The sequence below is a fragment of the Dermochelys coriacea genome, chromosome 9 (assembly GCF_009764565.3).
Source record: "Dermochelys coriacea isolate rDerCor1 chromosome 9, rDerCor1.pri.v4, whole genome shotgun sequence".
In the NCBI taxonomy this organism is placed as follows: Eukaryota; Metazoa; Chordata; order Testudines; family Dermochelyidae; genus Dermochelys; species Dermochelys coriacea.
The window spans coordinates 16,190,071-16,203,660 of record NC_050076.1 but is presented as its reverse complement, the minus strand read 5'-3'; the positions used below and the strand labels follow the sequence as shown (position 1 = coordinate 16,203,660).

The following is a 13,590-nucleotide window of genomic DNA, read 5'->3' as shown; positions in this document are numbered from 1 at the left end:
GAAACAGGAGAATGAGCTAGAGAAGGAATGGCTATTAACTTTTATGTTAATTCCCATTACCAGTTTATCTTAGAAGTAAATAAATGAAAAGAGGAAGGAAGTGACAAATGTGTTGAGTTACTCAATTTAATTGTGGATTATTCCTAATTTATAAAGCAACATCCACACTTTGCTATACCTTTTGCACCTAAAAGTGTTCTTTTCAAAAGAACATGCAACCTAGTTTCAGAGTAGCAACCATGTTAGTCTGTATTCGCAAAAAGAAAAGGAGTACTTGTGGCACCTTAGAGACTAACTATTTGGTGGAAATGCATCCGATGAAGTGAGCTGTAGCTCACGAAAGCTTATGCTCAAATAAATTTGTTAGTCTCTAAGGTGCCACAAGTACTCCTTTTCTTTATGCAACCTAGTGGTTTAGCTCTTTAAAGCACTCTACAGAAGAAGTATGCAGACACAGTTTCAGCGTTTCATGCACTTTTCTAGCTAAAAGCAATTAAAAAAAACCACACACATCCCTTTTGGAGTGGGGTAATTAAGAAAAGCACATTATATCTACCGGACTGATGAGGATTCACAATTAAGGAGGGACTTATCACTCCCAGGCTCTTGAGCAAATTAAAGGAGGCATTTTTCTTGCAGCAGGCCATGCTCGTCAGTTCACAATTGTGATACTATCTGGATTTCCCAAGTCTCGGCTACCCAAAACAGGGAAGTGGTCCCCGACATCCATTATTGGATGATCAAGGTTGCCTAATTGATTGAACTTCCCATACTGATAATCAAAATTGCACTGGAGATGTTCTCTTTTTGGATACCAGAGATCACCCATGAAGTTATTGTTCTTCCCTTCACTTTGGGACTGATATTATCCCAGTTCCCTTCGGTAACTCAAGCCATTTTTGTTTCTCAGACAAAAACATCCACCACAAATATCCACCACATATGGTGTTGTGTAAAACCCAGAGAACAATTTGAAATCAAAGGTCTTCCTGGAGAGAGACTGCCAGCTTATTGGCTTAATGGGTAAAGCCAGGGCTTGTGACCTTTGAGGGACCTTTTATTTCCCCAGCAAGTATCACAAATCAAATCCATTAGGTAGCTGTTCCTGTTGCAAAATGGTGCTCATTCTGAAGTTACCCCACTAATAAGGCATATCTGCCACTCCGAGGAGAAAGCAGCAAGGAACGGGAATTGACTCTCATTCTTAAGGGAGCAGACTTTATGGGTCAGATTCAAGGTTGTAGAGGCTGTCTAATATCTGCCTTGTCAACAAACAGGCTTTAAATAGTGCAAGTTTCTGTCCATTCCTCCACATTCATAAAACATGCACATGAGCTGTCCAAGAATTGGGAAAGGTTTCCTCCCACCCTTTTTTTAAAAAAACATTACCTATCAGGGTCTGGGAACTCAAAGGTTGGGCCTTTTCTCTGGAATTTGCTCCACTGGTTACATGTCAGAGTTTGGCCAGAGTGTAAGAACATTGATAAGATATCTTATGTCCAGGTCTTCCATTAACCATAAGTAGGAATCCCTTCAATCAGGGCCGGTCAAAAATGTTCCATTGAAACTTTCCCCTCCCCCAGCCACAAAAATTGGATATTTGGCTCAATGAAACTTTTCATAGAAAGCATCTGCTTTCCTTTAAAAAAAAAAATCAAGATTTCATCAGAAAGCCAAAAAGTAAAATTTTCCATATAAACACCCCATCTCATTTTCTGACCAACTCATCTCCAAAGCCAAATATTCCTGTCACAAGACAGGGATCATTATCCTTCATCCTATTACACTAGCATTTAACTTACAGCCTTGGTTTTGCTCTTTGCTAAATTCATGGTAGCTAGTTAGTTCTGTGCTGGGCAATTGCTTCAACATCATGTCTGCTTACCTATTCTGCAGGGAAGAAACTTTGCTTGCTCTTGCCCTAAAATATATGAAATCCACCTGGATACTATAGTGCTGGCTGCCTTATTTTATCACTTACATTAATGACGATTATTACAACACATACCTGGAACTTCGGAGATGTGCCTGGTGTGTATGTGGGGAAAGTGAGTAATATCAGAAAAACCATTCTGGACTGAAAGATAGGAGCCTTTCTCCATTCTGGAAGTGTTCACCATTTAAAACAGTAAAATCAAGAGTGCAGAAAATTATAAGTGAATCACGATTAAACCTCTTTGTTAAACACTTTTTTCCAACTTCATATGCTTCCTTCCCCTTTTAAAACAAGCAATTAGCCAAACTCGAGTACAAAAGCAAAAAGCTAGGGCCCAGTCTTGCAAGAAGTGGAGCACCGTGCTGGGAAATTGAGGGCAATGAGCCCCTACCTCAGGATTAGTCCTGCATTTAGTGCTGGGGAAAACAAGTTTTGCCATTTCTTTAGACAGTTCTCCCTCTGAAATCATAAGCCTTTTACGTGCAGAATATCAAAGCTCATTGCATTTGCTGCCTGCTCTATTCTCAGGCAATTTCAATATGCAGGCATAGTTCAGAGCAACAAAAGGAGAAGGGAGGGAGATAGAGGGGGGAAAAAATCAAAGGCTACTGGCTTTATAACTACTAAATGCAGCTCTTCATGTAACTTGAAATGATTTCAGCTTCTGTTAGAGCAGCAAGCCAGTGTAGTCCAATGGAGAGGGTGATGTGCTATGCTAAGAATCAGGAGCCCTGGGTTCTAGTCCCAGCTCTGCCCCTAGTCTGCTGTGTGACTTTGAATATATTGCTTCACATCTCAGGATATGTCTAAACCTCACACCAAAAAAGCACCAGCGCAGCAAGTCTCAGAGACCAGGTCTTCAGGCTCATGCTACAGTGCTAAAAATAGTAGCATAGCTGTTCCCACTCAGGCTCTGAAACCCACCAAGGGGGTGGATCTCAGAGCCTGAGCAGAAGCATCTATGCTGCTATTTTGTATCGCAAGCCCTAGTCTGTGGATGCAGGCTTTGAGACGCACTGCCACAGGTTTTGTTTTCATTTTTTTCAGTTTTCCCATTTGTAAAATGGGGAGAAAGCCAGTCTCCATCCATAGCTCTCCAAAGGAAGGTTAGCATTAGAAGAGCTACATACTACTGTAACTTCAACTCTCAAAAAACAAGCTTTTCAAAATGTAATACGATTACAATAAGACAGAATCAAAGAGAGATTGGCATGATGACCTATATCATACCAGCAAAGAGTCCTGTGGCACCTTATAGACTAACATAAGTATTGAAGCATAAGCTTTCGTGGGTGAATACATGCATCTGATGAAGTGGGTATTCACCCAGGAAAGTTTATGCTCCAATACGTCTGTTAGTCTATAAGGTGCCACAGGACTCTTTGCCGCTTTTACAGATCCAGACTAACACGGCTACCCCTCTGATATATATCATACCAAACGGGAGTTGAGTCTTCTCTTGCTCTCTTTAATGGCTATTGCTGATTGTCACGATTGTGATGTTATAAATTGCATCAAACTGTATTTTTTCCCTTCTCCACACCATGTTACCTATTTGCCCATTATTGCTAGTTGCCCTAGAGATAGAACTGTTTGAAATCTAATTGGATTGTTTTAGAAGCTCCTTGTTTATATTTTAAGTCTGTGGAAGTCAGAATGATGATCAATATTTTGCCCTTGGTCTTAAGGTATCAAGCAGGGAAATTTAAGATTCAAATCCGATTGTAAGGGAAGGATTTTCAAAGAGCATCTCAGAGTTTGCAAATTGAAGTTATGATTGCACTGTCTGTGCATCATGATCCTGTATACAGTAACTTTCAAGTGCATCTATTCCTTGGACGTACATGGGTGATTATTGTCAATACATTTACAGCCAGTTCAAATGGAGATCACAATTATTCCTAACCACCTGTTCTACCCACTACATTTAATGTAGTTTTGTAGCTGAACACCTTCATATAGAAATTACAGGGTCTACGCTGATCATTTGCCCCGCGTGTGTATAAAAGGTGTAATCTGATGTACTGACTGCCTTTTATGTACATGCACTATTGAAAAGCCTTTTTTTAAGAGTTACTTTTACCATCCTTACGCTCCAACCTAGCCGAGTACTTTAAGCACATACTTAAAGTTAAGCATGTGCTTGAGCAGATTTAAGTACCGGTAAGTGCCTTGCTGGATTAGTGCTATATTCTGTAGTTTAAAAACAAAACAACCAATCAAAACAAAAGTTGTCTTGATAGTTGACTAGAGCAGAGGTCAAGGCCCTACAGCAGCAGATGTTTCATAGCCACATTTTTTAACAACATGACAAGTCTCTAAAGGAATATGATTTGGCCACGAGAAAGGAACAGAGACAGAGAGAGAGATTCAGTGAGACCATTAGCAGGAAATGGTTCAACCCTAATGGTGACAAATCCAGAACTCAAGAAGCCAAGAGCATTTCAACCAATTACTACTTACTTGTATTTACATAGTGTATATTTGGTACACAGAAGATATGCAGGGTTGCAGACGAGAGCTATTAGTAGTGATACTTAGTATACCATTCCCAATTAGTAAAGGTGTCAGTCGTATTCAATAATCACTAGGCTATTTTGCTTTTAAACCTGAAGTGTCAAATAAATATCAACAGCAGATTTTAGAATACTCATGAGATGATGTTCTTCGTGTCCCCACTCATGGAGGGGAAAGGGAAGAAATAGGAGATATTTGCTAAGATTCAGGACTGTACAGGAATAGGCTATATCAGTGCCAATTTAAGGGAAGCCAATGTTTTAAACAAAATCCCCCACTCCCTGGCATTCAATAAACCTCATATATTGGAAGGTAGAGAGGAGAGGCAGTGCAGATTGCTTTCTTTTGTTTCCCTTTTAACCAAAAACTCTCATTAGAGCCCTAACCAAAAGCACTACTAAACATAGGCCAATTCAGGAAAACATCACTACTGATCAGAGACATTTAAGCACATGTTAACTTTAAGCATGTGCTCATGGGGTTTCCTGACTGAGGCTTAAAACTCATTAAGTGCATGTGTTGGAAGAATTTATACCTCAGAGTCTGAAAGATATGCAGTATATTGACAGTACAGAACATTCTTCTGCTTGTGTCATGTAGAACGGATGATGATGAAGACCTTGTTGGGTGTGTTGTTCCCCAGGATTTTTTTTCTCCCCAAAGGGAACATCTGACATTTTGAACTGTAGCATATTGTACAAAGGCACCACCACAACAACACTGCTCTTCAAAGTATTTATATGAGCCTCAAGGATAAGTCATCTCTAGTAGAACTGATTTAGCAGTATCTAGAAAGAAGATACTCAGGAAAATCACTTCAAACTTCCCTTCAATTTGATGGCAGAATTTTAACCAGTGGCTCCCTCCCAGATCACCACTCCAACACTTTGCTTAAATGCATGATGTATTAGAGTGGCTGTTCATACGTTTGGAGCATTATTAGCGTTTCTAGCCTGTCTTTACTCTATGTGATATATCCTATGTTATCAAACTGATGAAATACTGGTAACAATACAATGCCAGCATTCTTTCTAGTGCACAAGAGGCTCATATCTTAATTAATAAAGATCAGCTAATGCAAACAAACGGTCATCAAAACTTCACTGTCCTACAGAGGCACAGCTATGGGAATAAACAGTGACACCATTGCATTTCATCCAGTTCTACACAAGTCAGCCAATATCACTACTACTTATCCTAGCATCTTCCCCTGGAACCAACCCTAATACCAAGAGTTTCCAAAGTGACAAGTGAGTTGGGGACCCCAACACCACGTACATTAAAGGGACCCCATTTCCAGAGGATGGGTGCTCAGCACTTTTTGGAAGTAAAGCCTCTTTTAGGAGTCTAAAATTGAGCATCCAGAAACAGAGGCATTGAGGCAAGTGACATCAGCCTTTCACCAAAAAAAAAAAAAAAAAAAAAAAGAGAGAGAGAGAAACAATGCCCGCTGATCTCTAGCAGCCAGGTTTATCACAGAGAGGAGCTCAAGCTGTAAATCCAGATCTGGCTTTCAAACACCCCAGAGTCAGCAGTGTTCTGATTCAGGGATTTGCTTTCAGACTGTTCTTGGTTTATAATAAAATAAGGAGCCACATAGGCTCCTTTACCAATTAGGCAAGGAACAGCTGCTAAGTGCCTTCTATTTTCCACAAGCCCCTTCTCCTTATCCACTCCAGCGGGTCCTTCTCTGACTAATGAAGGATTGCTATGTGGTCCTTATTGCTTAAATCACATATAAGAACAAAGTGCACCTAAGCATATTAAATCCAGGCATGCCAAAACTAGTTAGACAAGGCACAGCTGTGCAATAACCAAGTCTCAAAGTGATGAAAGAATAGGATTTGTTTTTCTAGAGCAACTTTCACACTCAAGTGGCTGAGAAGCGGTGATTCAAGATGGATTAGGCAGTAGCTGATCAAGCTATGGCAACCATTGCAATAGCTCACAGGCGGTCTTGGGGCCCAATCCTGCTAATATACATGTTTGAAAAACTAGGCTCCGGGACATTGAAATCTGTTATATTGAAAAATGACATGCTGACACTGTCAGGTTGGAGGGAAGTTACTGGTGGAGTTCCTTAAAGATCGGTCTTGGGACAAATTTATTTAACACTTTCATTAATGACCTTGGCACAAAAAGTGGAAGTGTGCTAATAAACTTTGCAGATGATACAAAGCTGGGAGGTAAAGCCAGTACAGAGGAGAACCAGAATATCATACAAGACTGGACAACCTTGAAAACTGGGTAACAGAATGCAACAAAATTTAATAGAACAAAATGAAAAGTCATGCACTTAGGGACTAAAGAACAAGAATTTTTGGTATAAGTTGGAGACTATAGTTGGAAGCGACAGAGGAGGAGAAAGACCTGAGTATGTTGGTCAATCACAGGATGACCATGAGCCACTGATGTGATGTGACCATGAAAGAGGTTGCTAATGCCCCTAGGATGCATTAGGCTAGATATTACCAGTAGAGACAGGGATGTGTTATTGCCATTATACAACGCACTGGTGATACCTCATCTGGAACACTGTGTGCAGTTCTGGTCTCCTATGTTCTCCTATGTTTCTCCTAAGAAAGATAAATTCAAACTGGAACAGGTGCAGAGAAAGGCTACTAAGATGATCAGAGGAATGGAGACCCTGACTTACAAAAGGAAACTTAAGGAGCTTGTCTTGTTTAGCCTAACAAAACAAAAGCTCAGGGGAGATATGATTGCTCTTTAAAAATACATCAGAGGGATAAACACCAGGGAAGGAGAGGAGTTATTTTAGTTAAGGGCCAATGCTGGCACAAGAATAAATGGATATAAACTGGCCATCAACAGGTTTATAATTAGACAAAGGTTTCTAATTATCAGAGGAGTAAAGTGCTGGAACAGCCTTCCAAGGGGAATACTGGGGGCAAAAAACTAACATATTTCAAGAGCTTGATAAATTTATGGAAGGAATGGTATGATGAGATTGCCTACAATGGCATTAGCAAATGTCTCCAATGGCCAGAGATGGGACACTAGATGGGGAGGGCTCTGAGTTAATATAGAAAATTCTTTTCCAGTGTCTGATTGGTACCTCTGGCCCACATGCTCACGGTCTAAGTGATCACCATGTTTGTGGTTGGGAAGGAATTTTCCCCCAGGTCAGATTGGCAGAGACTTGGGGGAGGAGGAAGGGGTTTTGCCTTTCTCTGCACACAAGTCACTTGCTGGTCTGAACTAGAGTAAATGATGGATTTTTTATAATTTTAGGTCTTTAAATTAAGGTATGAAAACTTCAGTAACACAGCCAGAGGTTATGGGCCTATTACAGGAGTGGGTGGGTGAAGTTCTATGGCCTGCAATGTACAGGAGCTCAGCCTAAATGATTGTAATGGTCCCTTCTGGCCCTAAAGTCTATGGTATGTCTGCAAAGCAATAAACACCTATGGCTGGCCTGTGTCGGCTGGCCTGTGTCAGCTGACTCAGGCTTGTGCGGGCCTGTAAAACTGGAGTGTAGAGGTTTGGGCTCAGGCCAGAGATCTGGGAGCCCACTAAAGAGGAGCAGGTTATAAAACCGGAGGTCGGACTAGATGATCAGAATGGTCCCTTCTGACCTTAGTATCTATGAATCTATGAACCTCTTAAAGAAAAAAAAAATCTTTAAGCACCTTATAGACAGAGAACTATTATATGTTGGATTTACAACATAGTGTGAATTTAACAGTAGCAAAAAATGTCCTATTGGATCTCTAGTTACTAAATCCTCATTTTTATTTTTAAAAAAGTCCCCCTATTTAAAGTGCATCTCAACAGCCTGCTCTATTCCTGATATTGAACATTATTCTGTTAACAGCCAAGCCAATTCAACTCATTCTGCTATTAAACATGTCAAAAAGACTGGCAAAAATATAAAATAATAACTTCCAACCCAGTATAAAAGAACATTATTTTGCTATTTGTCTAATCCTCATGTCAGTGTAATATGTGGTACTACCTGTTCTTAGGTATCCTCATCATCTCAACTTACAGTTTTCTGTAACATTAACAATAGTCATCAGCCTTCTGAATGATCAATATTTCCAGAATTCTTCCAATATGTAAGGCCTCATTCTGCCTTTTCATGTGCCCTCAGCTTTCCCTTTTGAAGCTAAGGCACATAGATACCATGATGATGAGCACTGTATAAAATGATTGATGGAGACAGACAGCAAAGAAGGCAAACTGGGTCCTAAATATGCTTATCAGGTGCACCGATCCATGCATTTTAAGCAGGTCACACCCAATGCATAAATTTTAATTGCTTCAGTCCTTTGTTCCACATACACACACTACTGTGGTGGACCAATCTTTGGTTGGCATAAATATCAACGTGGAAAAACTTTATTATTATTTTTAAATGGCGTTTATTAATGTCAGTTTACAGTCCAATTCTGCAAATTCCTGCTCAGGCAAATAGTCAGTGAGACTACATAGGCCACTAAAACCTACTTGTGTGAAAAAGGGTTTGCCAGGACTCTTGGTTTTATTCAAACCATATTCAATATTTAACTGCACACCATGCTTTAATTCCATGGAAGTGTAGACTATACCCCTATTACTTGAGAGAAAAGGAAACCAGAAGTAAGAAAGATGACAACCTCATGATTAAGACTCAATGTAGTGTAAGTTTACTTGACTGCTTATTAATAGGCAGTTTTTCTGTGCATTGTGTTCTCTTTCTAATCAGTATGTTTACAGAAACAAAATTTCAGTTGAATCAAACATAGTGACACATTTCATAAGCATTTCTTTTAGTTTTTCCCATTTTGTTTTTAGACATGAACTGTTATGTCAACCTAACTTTGAATGGCTGTCCGCTTCTGGTTTATAACATTTTTAATAGCTATTTCTCATTATTTCCGACATGTTGAGAACTGAACAATGGTTCCTCCACCTAGACACACACATTTATAAAGCTGCAACAATACAGCCTTTTCCTTATTTTGTAAGGAATTAAATTGTGTGAGCCTAAGGAAATTACTCCTCACTGACATGTTTTGCGCTCTGGCAGCAAATTTACTATTGATTTTTGATTCAGACACTGTGGAATGATTGAAACTCCACAACGTATCAGCTGAATAACCTTCAGTTATTCTAAGTGCTAAATGAGGTTCGTTTAGAAGAGCTATTCCTCAACAAATTAGGGAATTAAAGGTTTTTTTGTTTGACTTGAATAATTGAAATGAAAATGCCATAACAGGCCTCTCCCATTTAAATTATTCAGCGTCTGCTACTCTTCCTCTTTGGATTTTGTGCATATCCAAGGAATGTCTGCTATGCCCAGGAAATGTGTGCCATGTACATTGGGGAGTAAAGCATTAAAAAATGAAGTTCAGGCCCAAATGAATTAATGACATCTATTCTTTACAGCTAGGTGTTGAGAAAAATTTGATCCCTAATGCTAAGGGCTACTTCTGAGCCAGAGCAGCAGCTCACCCTAGGTCTTGCCGACCTTGGAGCATCACGTAGGGTAAAATGTGCACATAGATTAACTGTTCTTGAATAATTTATCTGATGTAGTAGATACAAATAGGCTTTTCTCCAACCCAATACATGTCTCTTAATTTTGGGAGCTCTGGACAGATTATCTTCACTTTGATATGTGAAGATTCACAGCATGCCCTTTATTTTCTCATACACCCTCCTTCCTCACCAGTCAACACTGGCACCAACCATTCTTCAGGGGTTCAAAGCGGCAGCATAAAGAGACTCAACATCTAGATACTGTTGAGGCAGATCTACCATTAATCCAAGCCAACAGATCCTGTGGCTGATCAAATTAATGGAGGCTAGCTTTTTGGTTGAATTTTTTTTTTTTTTATTTGGGGACAGGGGCACAATGCCATGGAAAGAGTGCAAAGCAAGAGGCAAAATGAATGCAATTTCAGGAGAGAATTTCATATCTCCATTTTTGCAATCATTTTTTTCAAATGCAAACACAGTCCTGCTCAGAGGCTAAAAGAATATCAGTTATTTTGGACAGACTATATCTTGCACAAGATCTGCCATTTAAAAAAAAAACCACACACACACACACAAACAAAAATATGATGATATAATTGTAAAACACACAGGTCCTTAAATTGGAAGGAAATTCTACAGAAATTCTTAAAATAAGTGTTATGAGGACATTAAACTGCTGATTCCTTAAGAACAAACAAACAAACCACAGTTATGTAGGGGCTGTTTCTTCTTTCAGATGACATATGCTTTACACTGGTGTTATGGCCAATCACATTTCTCCGGATATTCTCCAGCATAAGTGAGAGGTGAATTGAACCTAAATGTTTATTTTTAAAATGCAGGGTCCTGATATTCCAATCTTGTCCACACCTTGAACTACTGAGCAACCATTTGCAGCCTTATTCAGCCAGAAACTCACCAGCAAGAAAGTGGGGCAAATGAGTTAAAGGGGGACCTTCTTTTCACTGAAGCAAATAATATTTCTAAGACTACACTCTTGAAAGTCTTCAGTGGATGCTGTGTCTAATTTTCTTTTTCTTTTTCAAACAGTCAGTGCCAGCAGTGGAATAAGCAGTCTTGCTGTAATAAAGCAGGAATGAGCTTTCAGACCGGAATTGCAAGAGCCATATTCATGCTAGGTTCTACTCCTTTAAGCGACTACTACCTGAAACCTGCAATATAGTCTTAGGACCAAAAGGATGGAAGAAAATAAAAGTTACAGAAAGAGGAGGAAAAACGCCAGGTCACAAAGAAAGTGATGGCTGCCATATTTGGTAAACTTGACATCTAAACGGTACATTTTAAATTAAAATAAGGGCTGTATCTTTTAAAATAGTGGGGGGGGGGGAAGGGGAGGAGCTAATGAAACAGACGAAGACTCACACAAAAAAGGCTCCCGGGGTTTAGCATCAGTGTGTGACAATGTGCTGCACCACAAGGTGTGACCCTCCACACTCCAATGCCTGCCCACCACATCTGTGTTAGTAGCCCACATTGATTCCGTTCCACTGATGACCCGTGTGTATAAAAATACAAATTCACACACACACACAGGTGTGTGTACAAGCATTTATTTAATCAAGCTCCATAAGACAAGCTGGTGCCTGATGAGAACGGCAAGGAAAGGTGCATCCCATTCTCCTGAGGGCAATGGAGGTGAGGAGGGAAATCCTTAAGGGCTCATTATGCCAATTTCACAATTATAACGTCAAAATGGACTTTATTTTCCCCACTACCTCCTTCCATACAGGGGAAAGGCAGCAGCTGAGCCAGGCCCCACGAAAGAGCAGGCAGATCAGCAGGGTAAGTGCGGCTGTAGGAATTACCACATCTCTGAGGACAAAAAAGAAACGAAAAGCCACATTCTCCCTGGCCAGGGTTTGTGTGCGTCTGTGCTTTAATTCAAACCACTGTCTCTGCCACCTGGTTGAACCCAGATGAAAGGGAAATGTCACCCTTCTCCCAGGTGGAGCGGAGCCGCGGAGAGACCCAGCAGGGAGCATGGCAGACGGAGGCACAGCCATGTCCCCATCCCCGTCCTGCCGCACAAGGGGTCGCTACCTTGCAGCGGCAGGTTCGCTGCGGGCCAGATGCTGGCCGAATAGCAAAGGGGGAGAGGAGCCGCTCGCCGTGCAAGCCTGGACTTACCCCCCCCCCCACACACACACGTTTCCCCCGTGAACAAAACAAAAAGCAACCAACCAGGCAGGGATGACCGAGCTACACCCCACCCCCATCCAGAGCTACGTGATGAACACACACACAGCGCTGGGGGGCAACAGGACAGGTCCCGGGCAATATGGACCAACAGCTCACCCTGGGCTAGTTATTCCGTGCATGGGGGGGGAGAGGGACGACGAGTTGTAGTTATGCAGATTTATTTATTTTTCCCCTCGATCTTCAGAAAGCATCAAACACACCCACTCTCACTGGGGCTCTGTCTCACACACACACGCTCACTGGGGCTCTGTCACACACACACACGCTCACTGGGGCTCTGTCTCACACACACACACACACACACACACACGCCCGGGCGCGCGCGCCCAGAGCTGCAGCTGAATCACACTTGCAAAGCCGAACAAATGCCACCCGCTTGCATAAAATAGCAAATTTAGCCCATGCCAAGCCATAAAGCGCGGGGGTGGGAGAGGGGGTGTTGGATTAGGAGTAGGATTTTTGTTTTGCTCACCCTCAGGGCTGAGAGATCTATCTCATCCAGGCTCCGAGCCGGAGAATCACTCGCCATGTTTACTTCTTTGCCGGTGAAATTGACCAAAAATATAAATGAAACGCTGCGATCTTCTGCGTGGATCCCCACCTGGGTCTATTTCACTCCTCTCCTCTCCTCATGCGAGACACCCCCAGAGCACACCACGGAAAAAGACAACACGAGCAAAAAAAAACCAACAACAACAACAAAACAAAACAAAAATCCCTCAGCAAACCGTGTCTGCCTGGGCAAATCTTCCTTTGCAATCCTTTTGGTAGGGAGGGTGAGGCCGGTGTAAAGCTAAGGGTGATGCTGGGGAGTGGGGGTATTTAAATAGGACATGCTTTTTGCTTTTCTGTGGATGGCGGCTGCATTGACTGCTGTTATAATGAGACACATCAACTCCTCCAGTCGGATGGAGAGAGAGCCACACAAGTGTCTATCACGGCTTCCTGGGAGGAGTGAGAGTCACAAAGTGGGTGTTGCCTTCCCTCAGGAGACAGGCAGCATTTCCATGCCATGTGTTTTGCACTATTATCCTTCAGGAGAAAGGAATAAAAGTAAAAACTGCATGGACTTGGACCCGGACCCTGACCCTGCCGATTTGTGGACCTATAACCCTCAAATTGGACCATCAAAATAAAGAACAATTGTAACCTTCCAGTTACTTCAAAAGAAAAAAACACACTCACCGCCACAAACACACACTCTCACCCCCCACAAACATACACATACACCCTACAGTTGGAGCACCACAAAAACCCAGATCTGGCATTTAGCTCCATTTGGATCTTGGCAAATTTTGGCCCATTGTACTATCTACATTGAAAAGAAGTGTTGCTGTTCCTGCTTTAAGAGAAAAATCTGGATTCTGATATATAACCCAGCCCAACAGCACTGGAAAAACACATGCATGGTACCTGGGTTCTGCTGCATTCAG

The 13,590-nt window shown here is 41.4% G+C and overlaps 1 protein-coding gene across 31 annotated transcripts in view; it reads right to left on the bottom strand.

Moving 5' to 3' along the window:
• The window catches only part of TNIK (TRAF2 and NCK interacting kinase), a 308,457-nt gene extending 295,168 nt beyond the window's left edge, over positions 1-13,289 (bottom strand). For 6 of the 31 annotated variants that reach the window (XM_043491780.1, XM_038415437.2, XM_043491778.1 and 3 more), the window contains exon 1: positions 12,630-13,282. In XM_043491780.1, coding sequence (XP_043347715.1) covers positions 12,630-12,686 — 57 coding nt within the window. In that variant the 5' untranslated portion in view covers positions 12,687-13,282. Of the gene's footprint in view, positions 1-12,629 lie in introns of all 31 variants that reach the window. The other 25 variants (XM_043491763.1, XM_043491775.1, XM_043491764.1 and 22 more) reach the window with 9 other exon arrangements.
• Between the last annotated feature and the right edge of the window lie 301 nt (positions 13,290-13,590).